The sequence below is a fragment of the Drosophila suzukii genome, chromosome 3 (genome assembly GCF_043229965.1).
Source record: "Drosophila suzukii chromosome 3, CBGP_Dsuzu_IsoJpt1.0, whole genome shotgun sequence".
Classification (NCBI taxonomy): Eukaryota; Metazoa; Arthropoda; class Insecta; order Diptera; family Drosophilidae; genus Drosophila; species Drosophila suzukii.
In genome coordinates this window covers 25,486,427-25,504,513 of record NC_092082.1, presented here as the reverse complement: position 1 = coordinate 25,504,513, position 18,087 = coordinate 25,486,427, and the positions used below count along the sequence as shown (strand labels likewise).

The 18,087-nt window shown below is 45.6% G+C and overlaps 5 protein-coding genes across 10 annotated transcripts in view; 4 read left to right on the top strand and 1 right to left on the bottom strand.

Annotated features, from left to right (window-relative positions):
• The window catches only part of Ten-m (teneurin transmembrane protein Ten-m), a 346,722-nt gene that overhangs the window by 123,928 nt on the left and 204,707 nt on the right, over positions 1 to 18,087 (top strand). The gene's annotated exons all lie outside the window — the stretch shown is intronic.
• LOC108007442 (uncharacterized) lies at positions 2,507 to 3,440 on the top strand. The gene is made up of 2 exons (XM_017071103.4): positions 2,507 to 2,616; positions 2,679 to 3,440. The coding sequence occupies exon 2, from the start codon at positions 2,717 to 2,719 to the stop codon at positions 3,308 to 3,310; it is 594 nt and encodes a 197-aa protein (XP_016926592.3). The 5' UTR covers positions 2,507 to 2,616; positions 2,679 to 2,716; the 3' UTR covers positions 3,311 to 3,440.
• LOC108007446 (uncharacterized) lies at positions 3,363 to 4,016 on the top strand. Its single transcript, XM_017071108.4, has one exon. The coding sequence runs from the start codon at positions 3,478 to 3,480 to the stop codon at positions 3,988 to 3,990; it is 513 nt and encodes a 170-aa protein (XP_016926597.1). The 5' UTR covers positions 3,363 to 3,477; the 3' UTR covers positions 3,991 to 4,016.
• LOC108007441 (uncharacterized) lies at positions 4,112 to 4,900 on the top strand. The gene has a single exon (XM_017071102.4). It carries the CDS (start codon positions 4,127 to 4,129, stop codon positions 4,886 to 4,888), a length of 762 nt encoding a protein of 253 aa, XP_016926591.1. The 5' UTR covers positions 4,112 to 4,126; the 3' UTR covers positions 4,889 to 4,900.
• Positions 5,409 to 6,381, bottom strand: LOC108007443 (uncharacterized). The gene has a single exon (XM_017071104.4). The coding sequence runs from the start codon at positions 6,259 to 6,261 to the stop codon at positions 5,692 to 5,694; it is 570 nt and encodes a 189-aa protein (XP_016926593.3). The 5' UTR covers positions 6,262 to 6,381; the 3' UTR covers positions 5,409 to 5,691.

Genomic DNA, 18,087 nt, shown 5'->3' with positions numbered 1-18,087 from the left:
TTGTACTTCATCTTTATAAACAAAGAATTAATACACAAATAAACTATATTCGGTCGAAAACATAAACAGCCGTTATTTGTACACATTAAAAATTCCATTGTCCAAATTTAAAAATATAATAGTTAAATGGTCGCAACCCCAATTGTTAGTGTGACCAATGAAATATACCATTATAAGTAGAATGTACATGGAAAACAATGTATTTTATGATGCCGTTTAAAATGTTCTTAAAAACATAAAAAAAAGTTAGCTTCGGCAAGCCGAAGTTTGTATACCCTTGCAGTTATAATTATTACAAAAAAAAAACAAGGAAGAACGCTATAGTCGAGTACCTCGACTATCAGATACCCGTTACTCAGCTAAATAGAGATATGCAAGCAGCACAGCGAGATTAAAATGCGCCACCTACCGGCGGTATACAGATTTAAGCGTTATGGGCGTTAGAGTGGGCGTGACAAATTTTTTGGACCAGCCACAGTTTTGGGCGATTTGTGGGCGTTAGAGTGGGCGTGGCACTGTACTGAAACAAACTTGCGCTGCGCATGAATCTCAGGAATCTGCGTGCCTAATCCCAGTATTGTAACTCTCATAGTTTCCGAGATCTCAGCGTTCATACGGACAGACGGACAGACGGATATGGCTAGATCGACTCGGCTAGTGATCCTGATCAAGAATATATATACTTTATGGGGTCTGAAACTCTTCCTTCTGCCTGTTACATACTTTCAGACGAATCTAGTATACCCTTTTACTCTACGAGTAACGGGTATAAAAATATACGATCAAAATCAATAAAGAAAGATTTTTTAAAAAATAAAAATTTCATTATGACGGCTGTATGTTAGAGTCGTCCGATTTTAATTAAATTTCATTAAAAAAAAATAAAAAAAAACAAGGAAGAACGCTATAGTCGAGTACCTCGACTATCAGATACCCGTTACTCAGCTATATGGAGATATGCAAGCAGCAAAGCGAGATTAAAATGCGCCACCTACCGGAGGTATAGAGATTTAAGAGTTATGGGCGTTAGAGTGGGCGTGGCAAATTTTTTTTTTGGATCAATCGATAGGTATCGACGAGACCAATACATTTCAGTTAAAATTTTTTTTCTAGCATGAAAATTGTGGGCGTCACAGGTTTTCGCGGTTTGTGGGCGTTAAAGTGGGCGTGGCAAACTTTTTTTTGGGTCAATCGATAGGTATTGGTGAGAACAATACATTTCAGTTAAAATTTTTATTCTAGCATCAAAACTGTAGGAGCCACAGTTTGGGCGGTTTGTGGGCGTTAGAGTGGGCGTGGCAGTCTACTGAAACAAACTTGCGCTGCGTAAGAAGCTCAGGAATCTGCACGCCAAATCTCAATAGCCTAGCTCCCATAGTTTCCGAGATCTCAGCGTTCATCCGGACGGACAGACAGACGGACAGACGGACAGACGGACATGGCTAGATCGACTCGGCTAGTGATCCTGATCAAGAATATATATACTTTGTGGGGTCGGAAACGCTTCCTTCTGCCTGTTACATACTTTCCGACGAATCTAGTATACCCTTTTACTCTACGAGTAACGGGTATAATGATATTCCAAATAGTATAAGATAATATGTCAAAAAACACTGAAGCTAAAATTTGTTTAATACAATTTTCCCACTAATTTACCGATAGTTCCTATGGCAGCTATATGATATTGTCGTCCGCTTTTGATGAAATTAAATTCGAAATTCAGAACTAATTAAAAAATGTTATTTCCAATGTTATTTATCATTACCTATCGATTGGTTTTTCCTATTTGAACAAGAAGTCCCACTATTTGTAGTTTTGTTATAATATGTTGATAGCTTTATTTGGGCATTAGTTTTAGTTATTTAAATAAAGCTAATCTGTGGTGGGTTGGGTTAAGGATAATATAGACTATATCTTATAGTCTTTGGTTGGTCTGACGGGGATTCCCACATATATGAGAGATTTCATGCTCTCGATTATTTCGTAATGGTTTTTTTTTCGATCCCTGCAGAATGTGCTTATGTAAATTAGATATATTGAATACCTTGCGGTAAGATTTAATTATTTTAATTAAATTGAAACATGTTTAACATCTTTTACTAGCAAAAGTTGTTCGAAACTTTTTCCAAAGTTGGTCATGGTCCAGGATCATCGACATGACATGCGGCTATGAATCGGAATAAAAGTGTCCCGAACGGAAAAACTTTTTCTTTTATTGGGGTTATTTGTTGAATATTGATTCCCCAATTGAATGCATTTCAATGAGAACGAAAAGTTTGCTTGCTGTCATTTTGTTTATACACTTGAAAATAATAAAGGCCATTTAAATTTACTGTGCCTAATAACACGTCCTTTAGTTGGTACACCAATGAACCATCACAGCTTATAAGTATTTTCGATTTAATTTATCATTACGGGTTTTTCAGGATTTAATATATACAACTCAACACACATCACTCCTCTTAAAAAATGCTCAAGTGCAATGGGTATATTATAAAGAATTTTGGAACCGAGAATAAGTTTGCCTTTTAAAGATGATCAAAAATGTTAGCTGAACTTTGTGAAACCGAATGGTTTTAACACACCGAATTTGTTTTGCGGTTTACTTTTGGCATCGTATAGTGATATCACTCTTACCAGGTTCTTATAGCCTTGCTAATTATGTCGCTTGTTTTTAGAATTGGAAACCTATAAGGAATAAAAGAAATTTATTGTCATGCGCTTACACTTAAATTTAGTTGGACTGTTGGTATATTTGCTGGCGCCCTTTCTTCAAATTCGTGCTATCCGCAGCTCAGGAAATTGCTCACTCGTCTACGAGATACCCTTTAAATTCGTGTGCAAGGGTAAAGTGACTAATGATATGTACACCTTGTTTCGGGACAACCGAGCACCAGCGGGAACGTCCTACTCCGTGTGGCACAGCGAGGAGGACGACGACGACGTTTCGATGGTCCTGATTACGTTCCACTGCCCGCAACTGTCAGGCCTGGACTTCATCGCTCTGGATAAAAATGTGTTTATGCTTAGCCAATTCTTCGTAGGGACTTCAGGGAACGGATCCTTCCAAACCATTCTTGTCTCACCGTGTACACTCCACTGCTTCCCCTTCAGTCTGCGCTATCCGAGAGAGCTGGAGAGGCATTGCCTTGGAGAAGACTTGGGTGATGGAGACGATGTCACCAAGAAGCCGATCCTGTTCTACGGTTCCCTCATGGTAAAAATCCCCGAGGCCGTGAAGAACGATGCTCGAACACTCAGTCTGCTTAGGGTGTTGCTGGTTGTCGTGTATGCGAAGATTATTTATTGATAATACATAGATTCGTACCAATTAAACAACAAAATTGCAAGTACAAATTACAGTGTTGATTATTTTCAATAAAACTTGGGTTACGATTACTATCGATGCCGAAATGTCAGCCATGATTTATCAGTCGGTACACATCCATACCCGTTTCAGACCCCACTCAGGCAGCCATGAGAGGGAAACTGTGGATACTGCCACTCGCATATCTTCTGTCCTCCTCCGAGGGCTCCTTCGACTCCTGCGAGTTTATGCTGGAAAACGAAATTCCCTTCACACTGGCCTGCAAGGCCGAGTACAGCACCGACCTCAAGCTGAACTACCGAGACATTTGGGTCAAGGCCGACGTGCCCTACTTTCTTTGGTGGAGGCGACAGCCGAGTCTGGAGCTGCTGGTCTCCTTCTACGAGTCCCCCATATCCCCGTGCAAGAACGTCAGCCTGAGCCTCAACTGTCTTCACTGCTCAGACACCGAGGAGCCCGGCATCCACATCCGACCCGAGGGCTTCCACTGCTTCGAGTTCTCGTTCTCCTATGTGCGGGCGCTGATGAAGCACTGTGGCTTGTCCCCCAAGCATAGGATCGATCGCGTGGCCATCCACTACGCGAGGCGGGTCCCCAACCGGGACATCCCTTCCGGGGCCAACCGACCTCGTCCTTGGACCCTCGGCAGGCATCGATGGTAAGAGGCGAATCGCAGGGCGGGGGCAACGAGAGAAACTTCTGTCAAGCGGGAGACAAGTGATCGGAACCGTTTTTATTCTCCTGGAAATTCCCATCAAATTTTTCGAAAATGATCAAAGAATCATTTGCTTATAAGCAATGCCAGTGCGCCTCTCAAGCGCACGAAGTCTGAATAACAAGTGGATCGACTGTCCGCCGCTCCATCATCCTCAGCAAACCCAGCATCCCCAGCATCCTCGGCATGCCCTGCGGCCGCCCCGCAGGCCACCGACTCCGACTCCGCCTTCGCCAAAACTCCAGCTCCAGCCCCACTCGCCGCTCCCTGTGTTCCAGCCAGTGCTCCTCCTAGTGCTCCTGCTCATCCTCGCACCCGCCCCGGCCCTATGCAAGGACGAGAACTGCACCTTCCTCGAGGGCTACATCCTGCAGTTCGTCTGCCACGGCACCTACGTTGAGGAGATGCGGCTGCAGTACAAGGACCGCATCCCGGCCATCGGGACGCCGTACGCCATCTGGAAGCGGTCCGACACCCACGACCCGTCCTACCTGCTCATCTCCTTCTACGACTCCCAGCTCTTCAACTGCTACACGGTGGTCATGAACAGCGGCAAGTTCTACTGCGACGGGCGCAACTTTATCGAGCCGAATACGGAGGCCGCCCGGCTGCACTGCATCAACTTCCCGTTCCACTATACCACACACCTGTACGATGCGTGCTCGAAGAAGCCGAGCGAGGAGGGATCGCCGCCCATCTCGGTGGCCATCGCCTACATGAAGGACAACATCAGGAGGACGGATGGGGCAGGACATCGCTTGCAATGCCCCGCGGTTGTGCCCCTCCTTGTGACCACGATCCCCTTTCTGCTATCGCGATATTTTGGTATTTTACTATGTCAATAAAATGGTTCCGAATAGTTATACCGTCGATCAGTGGTGGGCGACACAGATTGCGGCTGTGGATTAACTATCCTGTCGCCCAGTCCGCCGCCACCTCGCTCCTCGTCTGCGGCTCGTTTGCCCCGTGATTGCATGCATTATCTCGAAGCTGCTTATTTTACTCGGATAAACAAAATGGGCGGCGACCTCTGGCTAGCAGTTCAGCAGAGTCCATTGTAGTTGGACATTGCTGTTGTGGCATGAAATTTTAGACATCCCAACAATGGCAGCCAAATGCAGGCATGGACAGCCGCACACACAGGCACGGCTAACTGCCATTTTCAGGCACCCAGGAGGGGGCATCACATTTCATTGTCGTCATTGTCATTGGCGTTGGCGTAATTTATGTGCTTATATGGACTGCCGCCATATTGGCCTGTACTGGACCCGCAAAACTCAAAACTTGCGGGGTAGAGACTTTAAGCAAAGTCATTAGCTCTGTGGGGTTAAAGTCGGGGTCGCAAATCGCATACGCAGTGAAAAGTTTCTCTTATATTTTATTGACTGACAGAAGAAAAGGGGAAAATCACTTGGGAATAATTTTGAGCAAGGTTCGGAAGAGCTCTTTATTCTTCCGTCCTTTGGAAATAGTCGTCTGTATGAGTCGGGTTGAGGATCCTCCCATCGCCAGCCTTTCCTTGAGGTCGCGTCCACTCTTGGCCTCCTCCAGCTTACGCACTATGTAGAGCAGCACGAACATGGAGCAGAAACGCATTTTGACCAGACTGAGTTTACTAGAGTTTCGAATATATCAGTTGACAGCAACCTCACTTTTGAAGCAAGACGCATGCCAGACAGGGCAGCAAAGCTTCTAAGCCAGGCATTCCGGCAGCAGAACCCAGCTTATGTTTTTTGGACTTGGCAGCATAGTGGACCGCAGCTGCTCCCTCCCATTCCGCACCTAAAAAATGCGTAATTCGTGGCTTTGTGCACTCGTATATCAAGTCGTCCACGTAGCTCATTATGTTCCTGTGGCAAAATACCTGGGAGTCCGGCAGTCTCAAAGGCGATTCACCGTCCCCGCAAAAGAAGTCCAAGCCATCGTTCAGCTGGATCGTGCTTTCACAGCTCTGTACTGGAGACTCGTTGAAGCTAACCAACAGAAAGTAGAACCCGTTCTGGAGATGGTAGAAGACCTTGTAGGGTGCATCAACAGTAGTCAGAGCATCCTTGTATTTCAAGAAGAGATCGGCGGTGTAGACTCCCCCGCAGAGCAACTCCAGGCGAGCTTCCTGGATCAACGGGCAGGAGAGCTCGTTCCACCCGTCCTCCAGGGAAACGGATGGTCGGCACGTCGTTGCGACTGCCAAAAACAATGAAATACCCAATCTGTGCATCGTAGATTTGTATCAATTCAACTTGAAGTTCCTGTGTAAGACGACTACGTAAACATCGAGTAAGTGCGAAAATGTAGCCGCCCAAACTGAATACGATACAGAACAAACTCAGAATGCTTATCCAAACATTCACACTCAAATGCCGCTGCACATTGAATGTCAACCCTGGAGTACCCGGTGATGAATATCGCATTAAAAATAAGGGAAAGCAGCGCGACGAGTCTGTATTATCGTCATTAGTTTCTAACGTGGCCCAAACAAAGCCCTTCCTCTCACGCGCATGTCCTGATTTTCACACATGGCTGATAATGCACACACACGGAGCAGCATTCCAAACAGGATATGGAAAGGGCAGGGCTCGCTAAGTGCGCATTTGCGTGGGACTTTCTGTGAATTTCTTTTTGTTTCTTTGGAGCGGCCTTTCACTTTCACCTGCACACAAATAGGCGCTTACAAATGCGCACAAGTATAAACACACAAGAGATGGCTTCAATACTAAAAGTAAGGGTTAAAACTTCATAAGTACCGAGTAAATGGTGGGTTCCAGCGTTGATCCTTCACCCCAATCCCAAATCTGTCAGAACAAACGGCATACGAAAACAATAATTGATGTTTTCCTTTCCTAATTTCATTCAGCTTTGATTGAATTAAGAGTCATAAAAAGGAACGTTTCCCATAACGGACCCAAATTTAGTTTGGCTGTCCCCCAGCCAACATGCACATGTGCTCCCCCACGACCCTTGTCGACGCTTTTTGAGCAATTAAAATTTCTCTGTGCTCTGTGTGCCATTTTTGTTATTGCCGTGGCTCTGAATGCATTTTTCAGCGCTGAATGTTTTCTGTTTTCTCTATTTTTTCGTTTTGTTTGCTTGTAAAATAAAAATTACGTATACGCCAACAACTTCAAATGGCGCAACATGGCGTATGCGTGATGTTGTTGCTCTTACTGCTATATTCCGCTGCACACCGGCTGCCATTTCCGCACCAAACAAAAGCAAACAGAGCGAATGGCAGATACAACAGCCGCCCACTCCTTCCTTCTCTCGCAAGGACCGCGCATATCTATAAAATACGCAATTACAACATGTTGCCGCAGTCGCAGTGGCAGTCGCAGTCGCAGTGGTTCTCGACGCCATTCCCCTCCTCGCCCCCATTCCTGTGGCTCCCTTTATGAATTTATACATAACCCAGCCCAGTCGAAGCCCTTTGCCCCACTACACGCCCCGCAGAGTGCACTCGCTTTGTTGCATCCACTCAGCAGTTGCCATTAGCGGAGTGCGATGCGAGTGGGGATTTAAAAATACATATCTTTGATATGGTAATGCTTAGAGCATCTAAGCGGTGTCCACGGCGCGAACTGCGCAGATCAAATCCGGCAGGATCTCGGCGAGAGTGGAATTATTCAATCCCCATTCGAGTTAAAGATCTTCCGCCGGTCGCAAGTTTCAGGTGACCCCGGCGAAAAGCCAATGCCCAGATTCAGGGCAATCTCTGCTCCAGCGAAGCTCCAGTGAAGCTCGTTAGGGGCTCCTTTCGCCCTTTATTGTCACTGGTTTTGTTTTTGTGCAGTCGGTTACAAATGGCAAGTGGCACACGCTGCAAGGGTTCGCTGGGAAACAAGGTGGAGCCGGGTGGCTCTGAGTTATGCCCTGCGATATACGCGAACTAAGTTAGTTTTGTATATTTTATGTGCAGTTAAGCGTTTGCATACTGCATCTCGGCGGGAGGAGCCGCAGCAGGAACAGGTGTCGAGAGGGAAAACCCAGCGCCAAATGGCTTTGCGCAGGGAGGAATTGCGGAATGGAGAGCTCCAACCTTTCAGCATATGATTGTGAGTGCTTAATTGGTATCAAGTTGTTGCTGGCTGTGCCCCTTCAAGTTGCTGAAAGAGCTGTGAAGGATGGTTTTCGCTAAAAATGCCCTTCTCAAATGGGATTAACTGCATTCCATGGCTCAACCAAACTTAACTCCTTACATCAGTGTAACTGATCGATAAGGAAAATTTTGAAACGAATTTCTTATCGGGCTTGATTTGTACTCCTTTGCCCCAGAGAATCCTTCGAAAGCGCTGCAAACGCGATAAATTAAAACAGTAAAAAGAAAGCAGAAGAGGAAAATATTAAATCTTCTCGAGTGCCACCCATCGACCGGCAAGAGGGGAGGGCGGGAAAACGAGTAGTACATGAAGTAATTGGAGCAATAAAACCAGAAACCGTGTGAATAAAAATAAAGAACAGCTTCGACGACTACCGAGCTCTGGATACAATGATGTGGCTGGGGGAGGCGCAGGGGCAGTTCCTTGCTGCATCCTGGCAGGTAGTAAAGTAACAGGAATCAAAATAATAAATCAAAATTGTGTGAGCTTGTGCAGGAGCACCATCCAACAGTTGGCAGCTCCCTGCTCTTCCTAGCCAGGAGTGCCAGCTGCACTGCACTGCATGCCAATGGAGACCTCTATCCCCCTTCTTCGACCGCCAGGGATGTGGGCGTGACACGGTGCGGAGGACTCTGCCATGCCGTGAGTGAATCTTCGACCACGCATCTTTACTATACAGACATATACTCGTTTTAGAGGATGGCCGATAGACTTCGGACGTAAACTACATTATTTTATGATTTTATGAAATCAAAAGAGACTGGGATTCATATGTAACGTAGCAATTTCTTGTAAAAGCCGACGTCTAACGTTGGATGATGGTTAACTCTGTACTTGTCGCATGACAAATGTCTAATTAAAGAATTAAAAAAAACATCGAAATGACAATTTAAGGTTGGTGCCCCACATATAATCAGGTGTATAAAAGTATGTAACGATATATTTGAAAGTTTAATTCCCCAAGTATGAATCCGCGAATTCTTTAGAACAAAAGGAACCAACCGAATTCCAACAGTTTATTAGACGTAAACATTTTTGATCATTTCAGTAAAAGCGTTCGAATAACAGTTATTTTTACTTACAGCTTATTTACTTTAGACGTTTATTTAAAAGTCGATAAATAAAAGTTACGGGAAACTTGTATTTTTCAGTCAGAAAATAACTGTTTTTTTCAAACCTAAGTCCTTTTAGAAAGATGACTATACTCAAAGCATACCTATAGATAGCTAAAATTGTATATAGTTGACGATTGCTATTTAAAATGGGTTAGTTTTTTGTCAGTGTAGCATGTCTCTCTGCCTGGGCAACCCACCCAAGTTTAACGCTTTTAAAAATTACAAATAAAATAAGCATGGAGTGAATGGCGGAGCCGCGATGGTGCCACAGCAAAATGTGGCGTTTGATTTACGTTTGCAATTGCTCGAAGCTGTTAAATAGTGCAGCTCCCGTGCTTGGCGTCCCTTCTCACCCCACTCGGCGGTCCACATTCACTGTTAATGATCAAGTGGCATCCTGACTTGAATCTCCTTGGGGGGAGGCGGCTGGAGGTGGCGGAAGCTGCGGTTTCTGGGAGCTTAAAGTGGTCGGTTAGTTGCCCGAAACCGCTTTGAGGTTCTGGAATAGCGCGAAATAGCACGAGCAGCTAATGGCGTGTGGAAATCTATGGAAGTCAACCACGATTTTATAAATTATGACGAGAACGGAATCAAGTGACTGCAAACCGCTGATATTACATCGAGGAGCTTCGGAGGGCTTTCACTTTCGCTCCCCAGGCCTCTTGAAATATTTTTAATAATTTTACAGTCGTATCATTTTGATTAACCTGTAGTGGGATCCCCGGGGTGTTTGTTTTCAATGAGGCCCTCGAAATTCCGACCAGCACTCCCTGGTGCAAATTAGAGCGTTTCAAGCTCGGCTTACCGCTCGACTGGTGAAACGAAAGCCCGATGCCTCTCATATTCGGAATGATCGGCCTTTGGCCGGATGTCAGTCGCTTGTTTAATTACTCATCCGCTATCCGGCGGGCGAAATTGGGTCAGGAGCAGAAAGTAATGCGGAGTGTTGCATAGTTTCATTTAACTGGGCGCATTACGCCTGACAGGCAACAAGCGACAGGCCCGTGGCAACAACTACACATTCTGCAGCATTTGCAAAATCGTCGCAGCACTTAAAACGCCATAAAGTATGCAAGAGAATGCAGACAAAGAGCGAACATCGCAACTGTCGAGCGGTTTTTTCCGCCATAATAATTCAAATGAGATTTAAAGTTTCACTCCGTATCCACTCCACTGCCACCCCGCTCTGCCCCTCGCCCTCCCGGGCCACGCCCATCGCCAAACGCCCACCGCCACACAAGGCGTGCCACAAAGTATGCAACGATTTATTTAAATAACAGAGCCAACGTCTTCCTCAACTCCCAGTGTTTGTCCTTGTTTGCCTGTGTTTGTTGTGCTGCATTTGCGCAAATGTAAGCACTTCTTCGCGGTGCGTTGCCTCCGCCTCTATGCTTTCTGTGCTTTCACTGCTTTCTCTGCTTTCTCCGGCAGATAAGCAACACAATGCGCCATTTGCAGGATTTGCGCCTGCGATGGCGGGATAAACAAGCAAACAAAAACAGGCAGCGAGCTCAGGTAAACACACTCGGCAGGTGCTCAGAGCCCCAACTGGGGGCGGGGAAGTCCCTAATGATGTTGCCAAAACTAACACGGGGATCGTCTTTGTGCGATGTGTGTGGAAAATTCCAGCGACTCAGGGAGCAGCTTTACCCGTTTGCTTTTCTTTCCTAGCCATTCGAACGAAAGGCGATCAACATATAACCCAAATTCGATTGGCAAAACAGTGGCTGGGGGCTCTACAACCAAATCCGGCCGAGAATTAAATTAAACCGCACACCCGTTTCATTGCCTTCATTACCAAACAAGCCACACCCATAAAAAGGGGCGCAACAGAGCCGTAAAACAACATTTCAAACTTAACTTAATTAACAATTTTTATAACCAGCGCGGCAAAACTTTTACAGCCGACGAAATCCAAAACTCGGCACAAAAATGAAAACGAAACAGAAAAATTGGCCCAGAAAAAGGCCAACCAATTTAAGCGGCTTATGGCCCGGACCCCTGCCCCGAAAATAATTCAGCCATCGCCATCCACGTCCATTGCCAGGCACTCGGCTTGAATTTTGCCGCGATTTCGGGCAACAAGAAATGGGCGCAGAAAAAGTCTGCCGGCGAATACCGCAATAAATACCGCACAATAAAAGCAAATCTATAAAACACAAGTGAGCAGGACCCGCTCAGGGGAAAGGACGAGCAGATACTGTACACCAGCTCGCACCAGCTGGGATTGCGGCCCAGTCCATGCCGTTCTCGGAACCACACGCAAAGCAATCCTGATTCTGGCCACATTTTTTGTCCAATCGATTTTTGCTAGCTCGCTTTGGCTTCCTTTTTTGCATACTTCACACCATTGACGGGCCTGCGGGCGCTACGCCTTTCTGGCAGGGGTGGGGCTACGGATACCTGTCTCTCCTGCAATCAGGGAATCCAAGCGGAAACCGAAAATCCCCGACACTTTATTTTATTACATTTTAGTGGTACGGCGCAGCGAACCAAAGGCGCGCCCAAATGCCACGACACGACCATAAAAGCGGCACAGAGCCCGCTGGGGGCCTGGAATTGGTTGTTCGTCAGGACTCTGCGACTTTTCGATTCGTCCATCTCCTAAATTTATAGAACATAAATGTTCTCCGATCCGTATATGTATTCAAAGCTTGAAAGGCTAACGAAATGGGTGCAAGTTCGAAAAGATCCTTCCCAAACTTGATATAAATTTAGAAAGTATTTTCACGAACATATTTTTGATAGATCGAACAACTTAGAATATTATATTAGAATAGAATTATCAATATATGAACGACAACTCATGCACTCTCTTTACTAGAATACGAAGAATCTGACATATTTTAAAACGTCTTGGATGTATCTTAATGTACCTACAACCTGACTGTTTCAAAACCAAAAACATAGAAATATAAAAATCGATCCTCAGTCGATATCATTAGTAGATAGGGTTTCCATTTACTCAGCTATGCTTCCTTTTAAGGATTTTACCTTAGACCCTGAAATAATTTGTTCGAAATCTTTAGATTCTACGGTTACTTATTATAGGCTTCTGTGACTGGGGAACCGTTTGCTGTCTAGCTTAAGGACCTTACTGTCCGCCTCTCCGTCACGAACGTGGCTCTAAAAATTCCGCACGTCGCTGGTCATCGATCTAAAACTAATTAGCAGTAAGTTGCTCTGCCATGCTTGAAGGCGATGGCCAGAAAGACCCAGCACAGTGGCTGCTGTCGCGTTCTCGGACGTACACTTGAGCGGGGCTTCCTGGGCGAACGGTCCCACTGTGGCACTCAACTAGTTTCCGTTATAATTGCAGCAGACACATAAATAGTAAACTGCAATAAAATGCGAGCGGAGCGGGGGGCCATAAAAGAAGCGGAGGGGGCTATCAAAAAGTTGCTAGCAGCGCTTTTGGCATAAAATAAAAGCAAAATGTTGTAAAACGATTGCAAAGTGAGATTGGAAATTACCGACACATAGACGGGCACACTGCTCAGACACAGTGGCTGCCAGCAAGTGTGCGCACAGCCAGCAAACACAACACACTGGCATAGATGAACGTGCAAAAATTACAACAGCTCGACATGCAAACACTGCAGGCAGGGGTGGGGCGGGGATGGGGCATGGGGCATGGGGCATGGGGTGGCCTCTGGGTGGCAGACACTTTGCACATTACAATGCAATTATTTCGGGCTGCTTGAACTGGAAGCAACCACCAGTCCATGACGTGCACTGATTGCCACAGTTCCGAAGGAGCGGGCGTCCACCCCGAGCTCGAATTCAAGACCCCCTTCCAGGACCCACTCGCACCAACACTACCACTCGCACCAACACTAGCACGCACCCGAAGGGTTAACGATCGACGGGAAATTAAAGCGAGGCGAAAAGGCTTCTCCGTTTTCCGACCTGCGCTGAGCGGTGGCAGACTTGCAGCAGGCACTGTGCCAGCTACTGCACTTTGAACTTGACTGACGGCCTGAAGAGCGGCTCGACTTGACTTCCCCGAGCCCGGCTGAACAGGATGAGCTGGGATGCGATGGGATGGAGTGGAGTGGAGTGGGATGGATTGGGTTGGGTGGGGTTGGCAGGGCAGGGCAGGTCGTATCGCGTGCCCGAAATAATTTTCGGAAAATGCCTCGTTAATGTTTCTATTAACGGATTAGAGAGCGCAGCGAGCGCTGGTCACGTCAATCAGGCACGAGCAGAAGAAGCGCCAGGGACCCACTGGCATATAGCCTCGCCCCTTGTTGACTTGCCACGTACGTCAGTCATCCAGTCAGTCACCCAGTCAGTCAGTCAGTCATCCAGCCCTGATGTGGGTTCGGATTATACTGCGATGATTTTCTTGCACTTTTTCAGCTTTAGTCACACGTTAGTGCGGCACTCGTTTGCTTTTGTTGTTAGCACATTGACACGTTTTGCATAAATTTGCATTCAAATATGTCATGGCGAATGGTCCGGGGAACGGGCCCCGTTCTTCGTGTCTGATTGAAGGACGCTCGGCCTCGGAAGAGCCTGGAAAAGAGCTCAAATTATAATAATATCCAAGTTTGGCATGTTGCATGTGGGGCAAGCTGAAAATTGCTGATATGGAGCTTGTGCCGGATCTGGGCGTAGGCTGATTCCGTGTCCAGATTGCAGTCCAATGCAATGAACTCGTTCAGCTGAAGAGGGGGACTACCTAAACTTTATTTTTAGGGAGCCACTCTGGAACCCTCTGTGATTAGCACAGCATTCTAAGCGGGACGGACCCCTCATGGATCATACAAAAATTACTGCAAAGGGAGGACTTTCCCCTGAAACAGGTGTTGGACCTGGGTTCTTTTTGGAGCGGGTCAACTGCCGGGGGTCTGGGGTCGGGAGCAGGGAGCGAATCGCGAAAACATTTGCATACTTTTTGGCACTTTTAAATTATTCAAAGAGAGCACACAAAAGCCGAGCAAAACGGGCGCTGAAAATAAAAGAAAGTGCCGCTGGAGGGGGTCAAAAGCCGACGGGTCCGAAAGGGCCGTCCAACCGTTGGTAGTGACAATTAAGCTGCACTCAAATTGCTTTCGGCCCTACCCCCTCCACTCCTCGTCGGCTGTGCGCCCGTAAATATGCAACAAGATTTTTATTTAAATGCCACTCCATTTTTAAATCAAATCCCGACACCAGGCCGCGAGCCTCTGCCCTCTGCCCTCCGTTCCTCCTGCGCGGCCCGCTTTGTTTTCCGGCTTTTCCTCTGTTGTCCTCGGTGCTTTTAATTTTCATCTTGTTTACTTTAACGTCATTTTCAACTCTTCGGTGTTTTCTTGAGCACTTTTCGCGCGCCCTTGCCCCGAACCCGCTTGCCCCTCCGCTCCCGAACCCATTGTGGAGTCCTGTCCTCGTCATTGTCGCTCGTGTGTGTCCTGCTCGTCTTGCCTGTCTCCTTGGGCGCTCCTTCGCTGCTCGTGAAGTGGCACTCATCCGCACTTTTAAGCCCTACTGAATTCCTTTTATCCCTAAAATAAATATCTTCATCCACAGCAGTGTTCCGTGTTCCGAGTTGTTTCCCCGGCTGCCGCTCCTGGCGCTCCTGGCTCCTGGCTCCTGGCGCTGGAGGTCCTCCAGTCAGGGGCATTGTCTGTCTGCCGACTGTCGCCTTTCTGCAGGCTCCTCTTCATCATCTTCTTCGTACTTAAGAGCTCTAAAAGATTTTTAATAGAGTTCTCGGGCGACACTTTCGATTGTCTTTGCGTGCGACTTGTGTGGAAATTAAGCCTGAAGTGTGCAGTCTCCGAGATTTCCCTCGCCCAGTCCGCTTTCTCTTTCCACGCATTAGCATCCTCCGGCTTCCCTGATTTCCCCCAGTCATCTGCAGACCAGTCTCGCCAGGACTCGGGGCAGGGAGAAGGACGTGGCTGCCAACCCATCAGTGACCAATTGATGTAATGCTTAACCCGATTTCTTCGCCCCTCATTACCCCTTTCGCACGTCCTTCACACATTCCAATGACGTTATAATGATGACAATTCAAAGGGGGAAAGTAAGGGATATGGGCCCGGGGACGACCGGATTCGATTTTGGCTCTCGATGTCTGCTGGGGAAATCAGGAAAGCACAAAATGCCAATGAAGAAACAAAGCGAGGGAAGCAGAGCGAAATACAAATCAAATGTACCGCAAAACTGAATGAAGTCAACAAAGGATGCCAACTCCGGACTAATGGACTGGGAGACTGATGGACTGGGAGACAGGACAGGACATGGGATAGATTGGGGAGGGGGAATGCCCCAGGGTCGAGTGAGAGTGACAAATAAATTGGCGATTCCCATGGGTACACAGCTACAGGACTGCAATCGAGGGTCGGGGAGGGCTGCATTGTCAAATGCTCACTTTTCATTGTCCTTGCGTGCGGGTGTGTGGCTGTTTCGAGATTGTTAAGCACATAAGTTGAAATATTCCGATTGAGTAACTTTCATTATTGCAGCAACAACGAGAGCGACAACAACAAAGTGCCCATTTTGTATAAATAAAACAATGACAACGATTTCAACTCATTTAAATTCTGTGCCATAATAAATTTGCCTGCATAATTTCTATAGATACGACAACTTTTCCCTCCGTGGCACCAGGCCCCGCACTCCCTTTGTCGGGGCAGGACATTGTTTAGTTTGTTTAGTGTAGACTCCAAAGTGCCTGACTGAATTTTCAATATATTTTCTGCATTTTAAATGATTTTCATGTCACAAATTTGTGTGCATTTCCAGCCGGCCTGGGCAGCTCCATGGAATTGCAGAGCAGCTCAGCTGGTTGTGGGTTTTTAGTTTCAGCACTCCGACTAAATTTCAAGGCAGGGCTCTTTAAGCCGGCATTCCATGGCCCATAAGTCAATGATTGCAAATTACTGGCCGCTCGGCTGGTCTGCTGCGTATTGCATCGGGTATCGGGGCCAACTAATTAAAGGGCTTAGATTCCGTTCTTCCCGTTGCTTCGGAGTTCGGTTGGGATCCGTGATAACAGTCCGGGCCAGAGAAAGGACACCATCCTCGTATAATTGGAGGCGGAGCAACCAGCAGTGCTGCGCTTGCTGTGATTTAATTAATTTCAATGCATAACGCCAACTCGGAAACCGGAACCCAAACTCAAAACCCAAAACCCGTAGAGCCCCGAACCGGGGCCAGTCAAACTTGACACCGAATGCCGAGTCCGAGAAGAGATAGACGAGATAGAACAGAACGACTGGCCCGGGAAACGACCATTCCGAGTGCAGACAAGAACTGAACTGGAAAATTAAATCGAGTATAATTTTTTCGGGTGACACTCTGCTTTAAATTTTGATGCCGAGAACAAAAACACTGCACCCCACAACAAGCTAGGTGAGAGGGAGATGCCCATAGCGACCTTTAAGTTTCCATTCTTGTAGCTCACCCTGCCCTCCTTCTTCAGGGACGAAAACATTTTTCCGCAACATTGCGTTCTGACTTTAATTAGCATTTTTGCTCGGCAGAAGGGAAAAAGGGGAGAGGCCAGTGCGATGTGTTTTCAGGTTTCCAAACAAAATATGTCGGCCAACAATGAAATTTGCATTTTCTTTCAAAAGTAAGGACTTTATTTTGAAGGGACTACGAAAAGTAACTAGAACGACGAGAACATTGGTCCTGCGTCTATTATGACATAACATGACTAATATGAAACAATAAAGCAAGCTATAAATTTTAAAGATACGATATAGTCCTCCATATAGAATTCCGTTACAATATAGTAAATAAAATGTGCACATTCAGAAAAATTATTTATTCACAAAATTAAATTTTTAAAATTACCTATAATACCTTACCTTATTTACCTATAACACATAAATTTGGCACATCTTTACGATGTTATTTAGAACTAAAGGCCTTAATGGTCTGAGTCGTCATTGCTAGTAGATGTAGATGGACCGCGCCAATAGAATTGCTCCTGGAGGCATATTTGCTTTAAAATTGGTTAACATAGTTAAATTAAAATGACCACCAAATAGCAAACCGAATTTGTTCAATTTAAGCCAGTCTAAAGCCTATGTAGCTATGGCTGCCTATCCCTGTTGCATTAGTTTTTAACTCTAGGCATGCATGCTATGTAAATAAGTAAAAAAGTAAATAAATAAAATTTCTTTTTCGTCAAAACTAATACCTCTTAAGTAAATTAGGTATATTATCAAAATCAATGAAGTCACCATTTTTGTTCTTTTGAATTTCCAATCATCCGTCCCTTTTCGATTTGTCTACTACCTCCAAAATAACCTGCAATGCAAGCATCTGACTCATATTATAATACCCAAAGCAAGTACATGTAATTCCAAACATATTTTATTAGTAACAACAAACAACTTTTTATAAATGTACTGCACATTTTGTAATTACTTACCAAATTAATTATATTATTTTATTTCGTTTCAGGTAAGTGTGTTTCACTATAAAAAACATAGAGTAAGTAATGCTATTATCACATTTATTTGGGGCAAAGGCGTATAATTTCCTAAAATTATCAGCAGACTAGAGAAAATGCGACAGATTTCGTTGAATCACCATTAGAATTTTTACATAAAGATGGTGGTTGAGTTAGATAAAAGCGTCGGCCTACTTTATTAACATCTAATGCGAAAGGAAATCCAACACTAATATTTTCTAATGAGGCAATTGTCCAGAATTTTTTTTTTTTCTAGGGAAGGAGGCAAATTGTCTACCCAAATTACGTTTTTTGTTAACTGTAATTTTTGTTTTTATTATACTTGCGGCGTGTTTGAGCAAAGACCCTCTTTTAATGTATCTCCGTGGAGAATCTTTTCCTTCAACTTCTTTATTATATTTTGTTGATGATGTCTCACT

Excerpts from the sequence above, each read along its gene's own strand:
- LOC108007442 (XM_017071103.4), top strand. The coding sequence starts at position 2,717 with ATGCGCTTACACTTAAATTTAGTTGGACTGTTGGTATATTTGCTGGCG.
- LOC108007446 (XM_017071108.4), top strand. The coding sequence starts at position 3,478 with ATGAGAGGGAAACTGTGGATACTGCCACTCGCATATCTTCTGTCCTCC.
- LOC108007441 (XM_017071102.4), top strand. The coding sequence starts at position 4,127 with ATGCCAGTGCGCCTCTCAAGCGCACGAAGTCTGAATAACAAGTGGATC.
- LOC108007443 (XM_017071104.4), bottom strand. The coding sequence starts at position 6,261 with ATGCACAGATTGGGTATTTCATTGTTTTTGGCAGTCGCAACGACGTGC.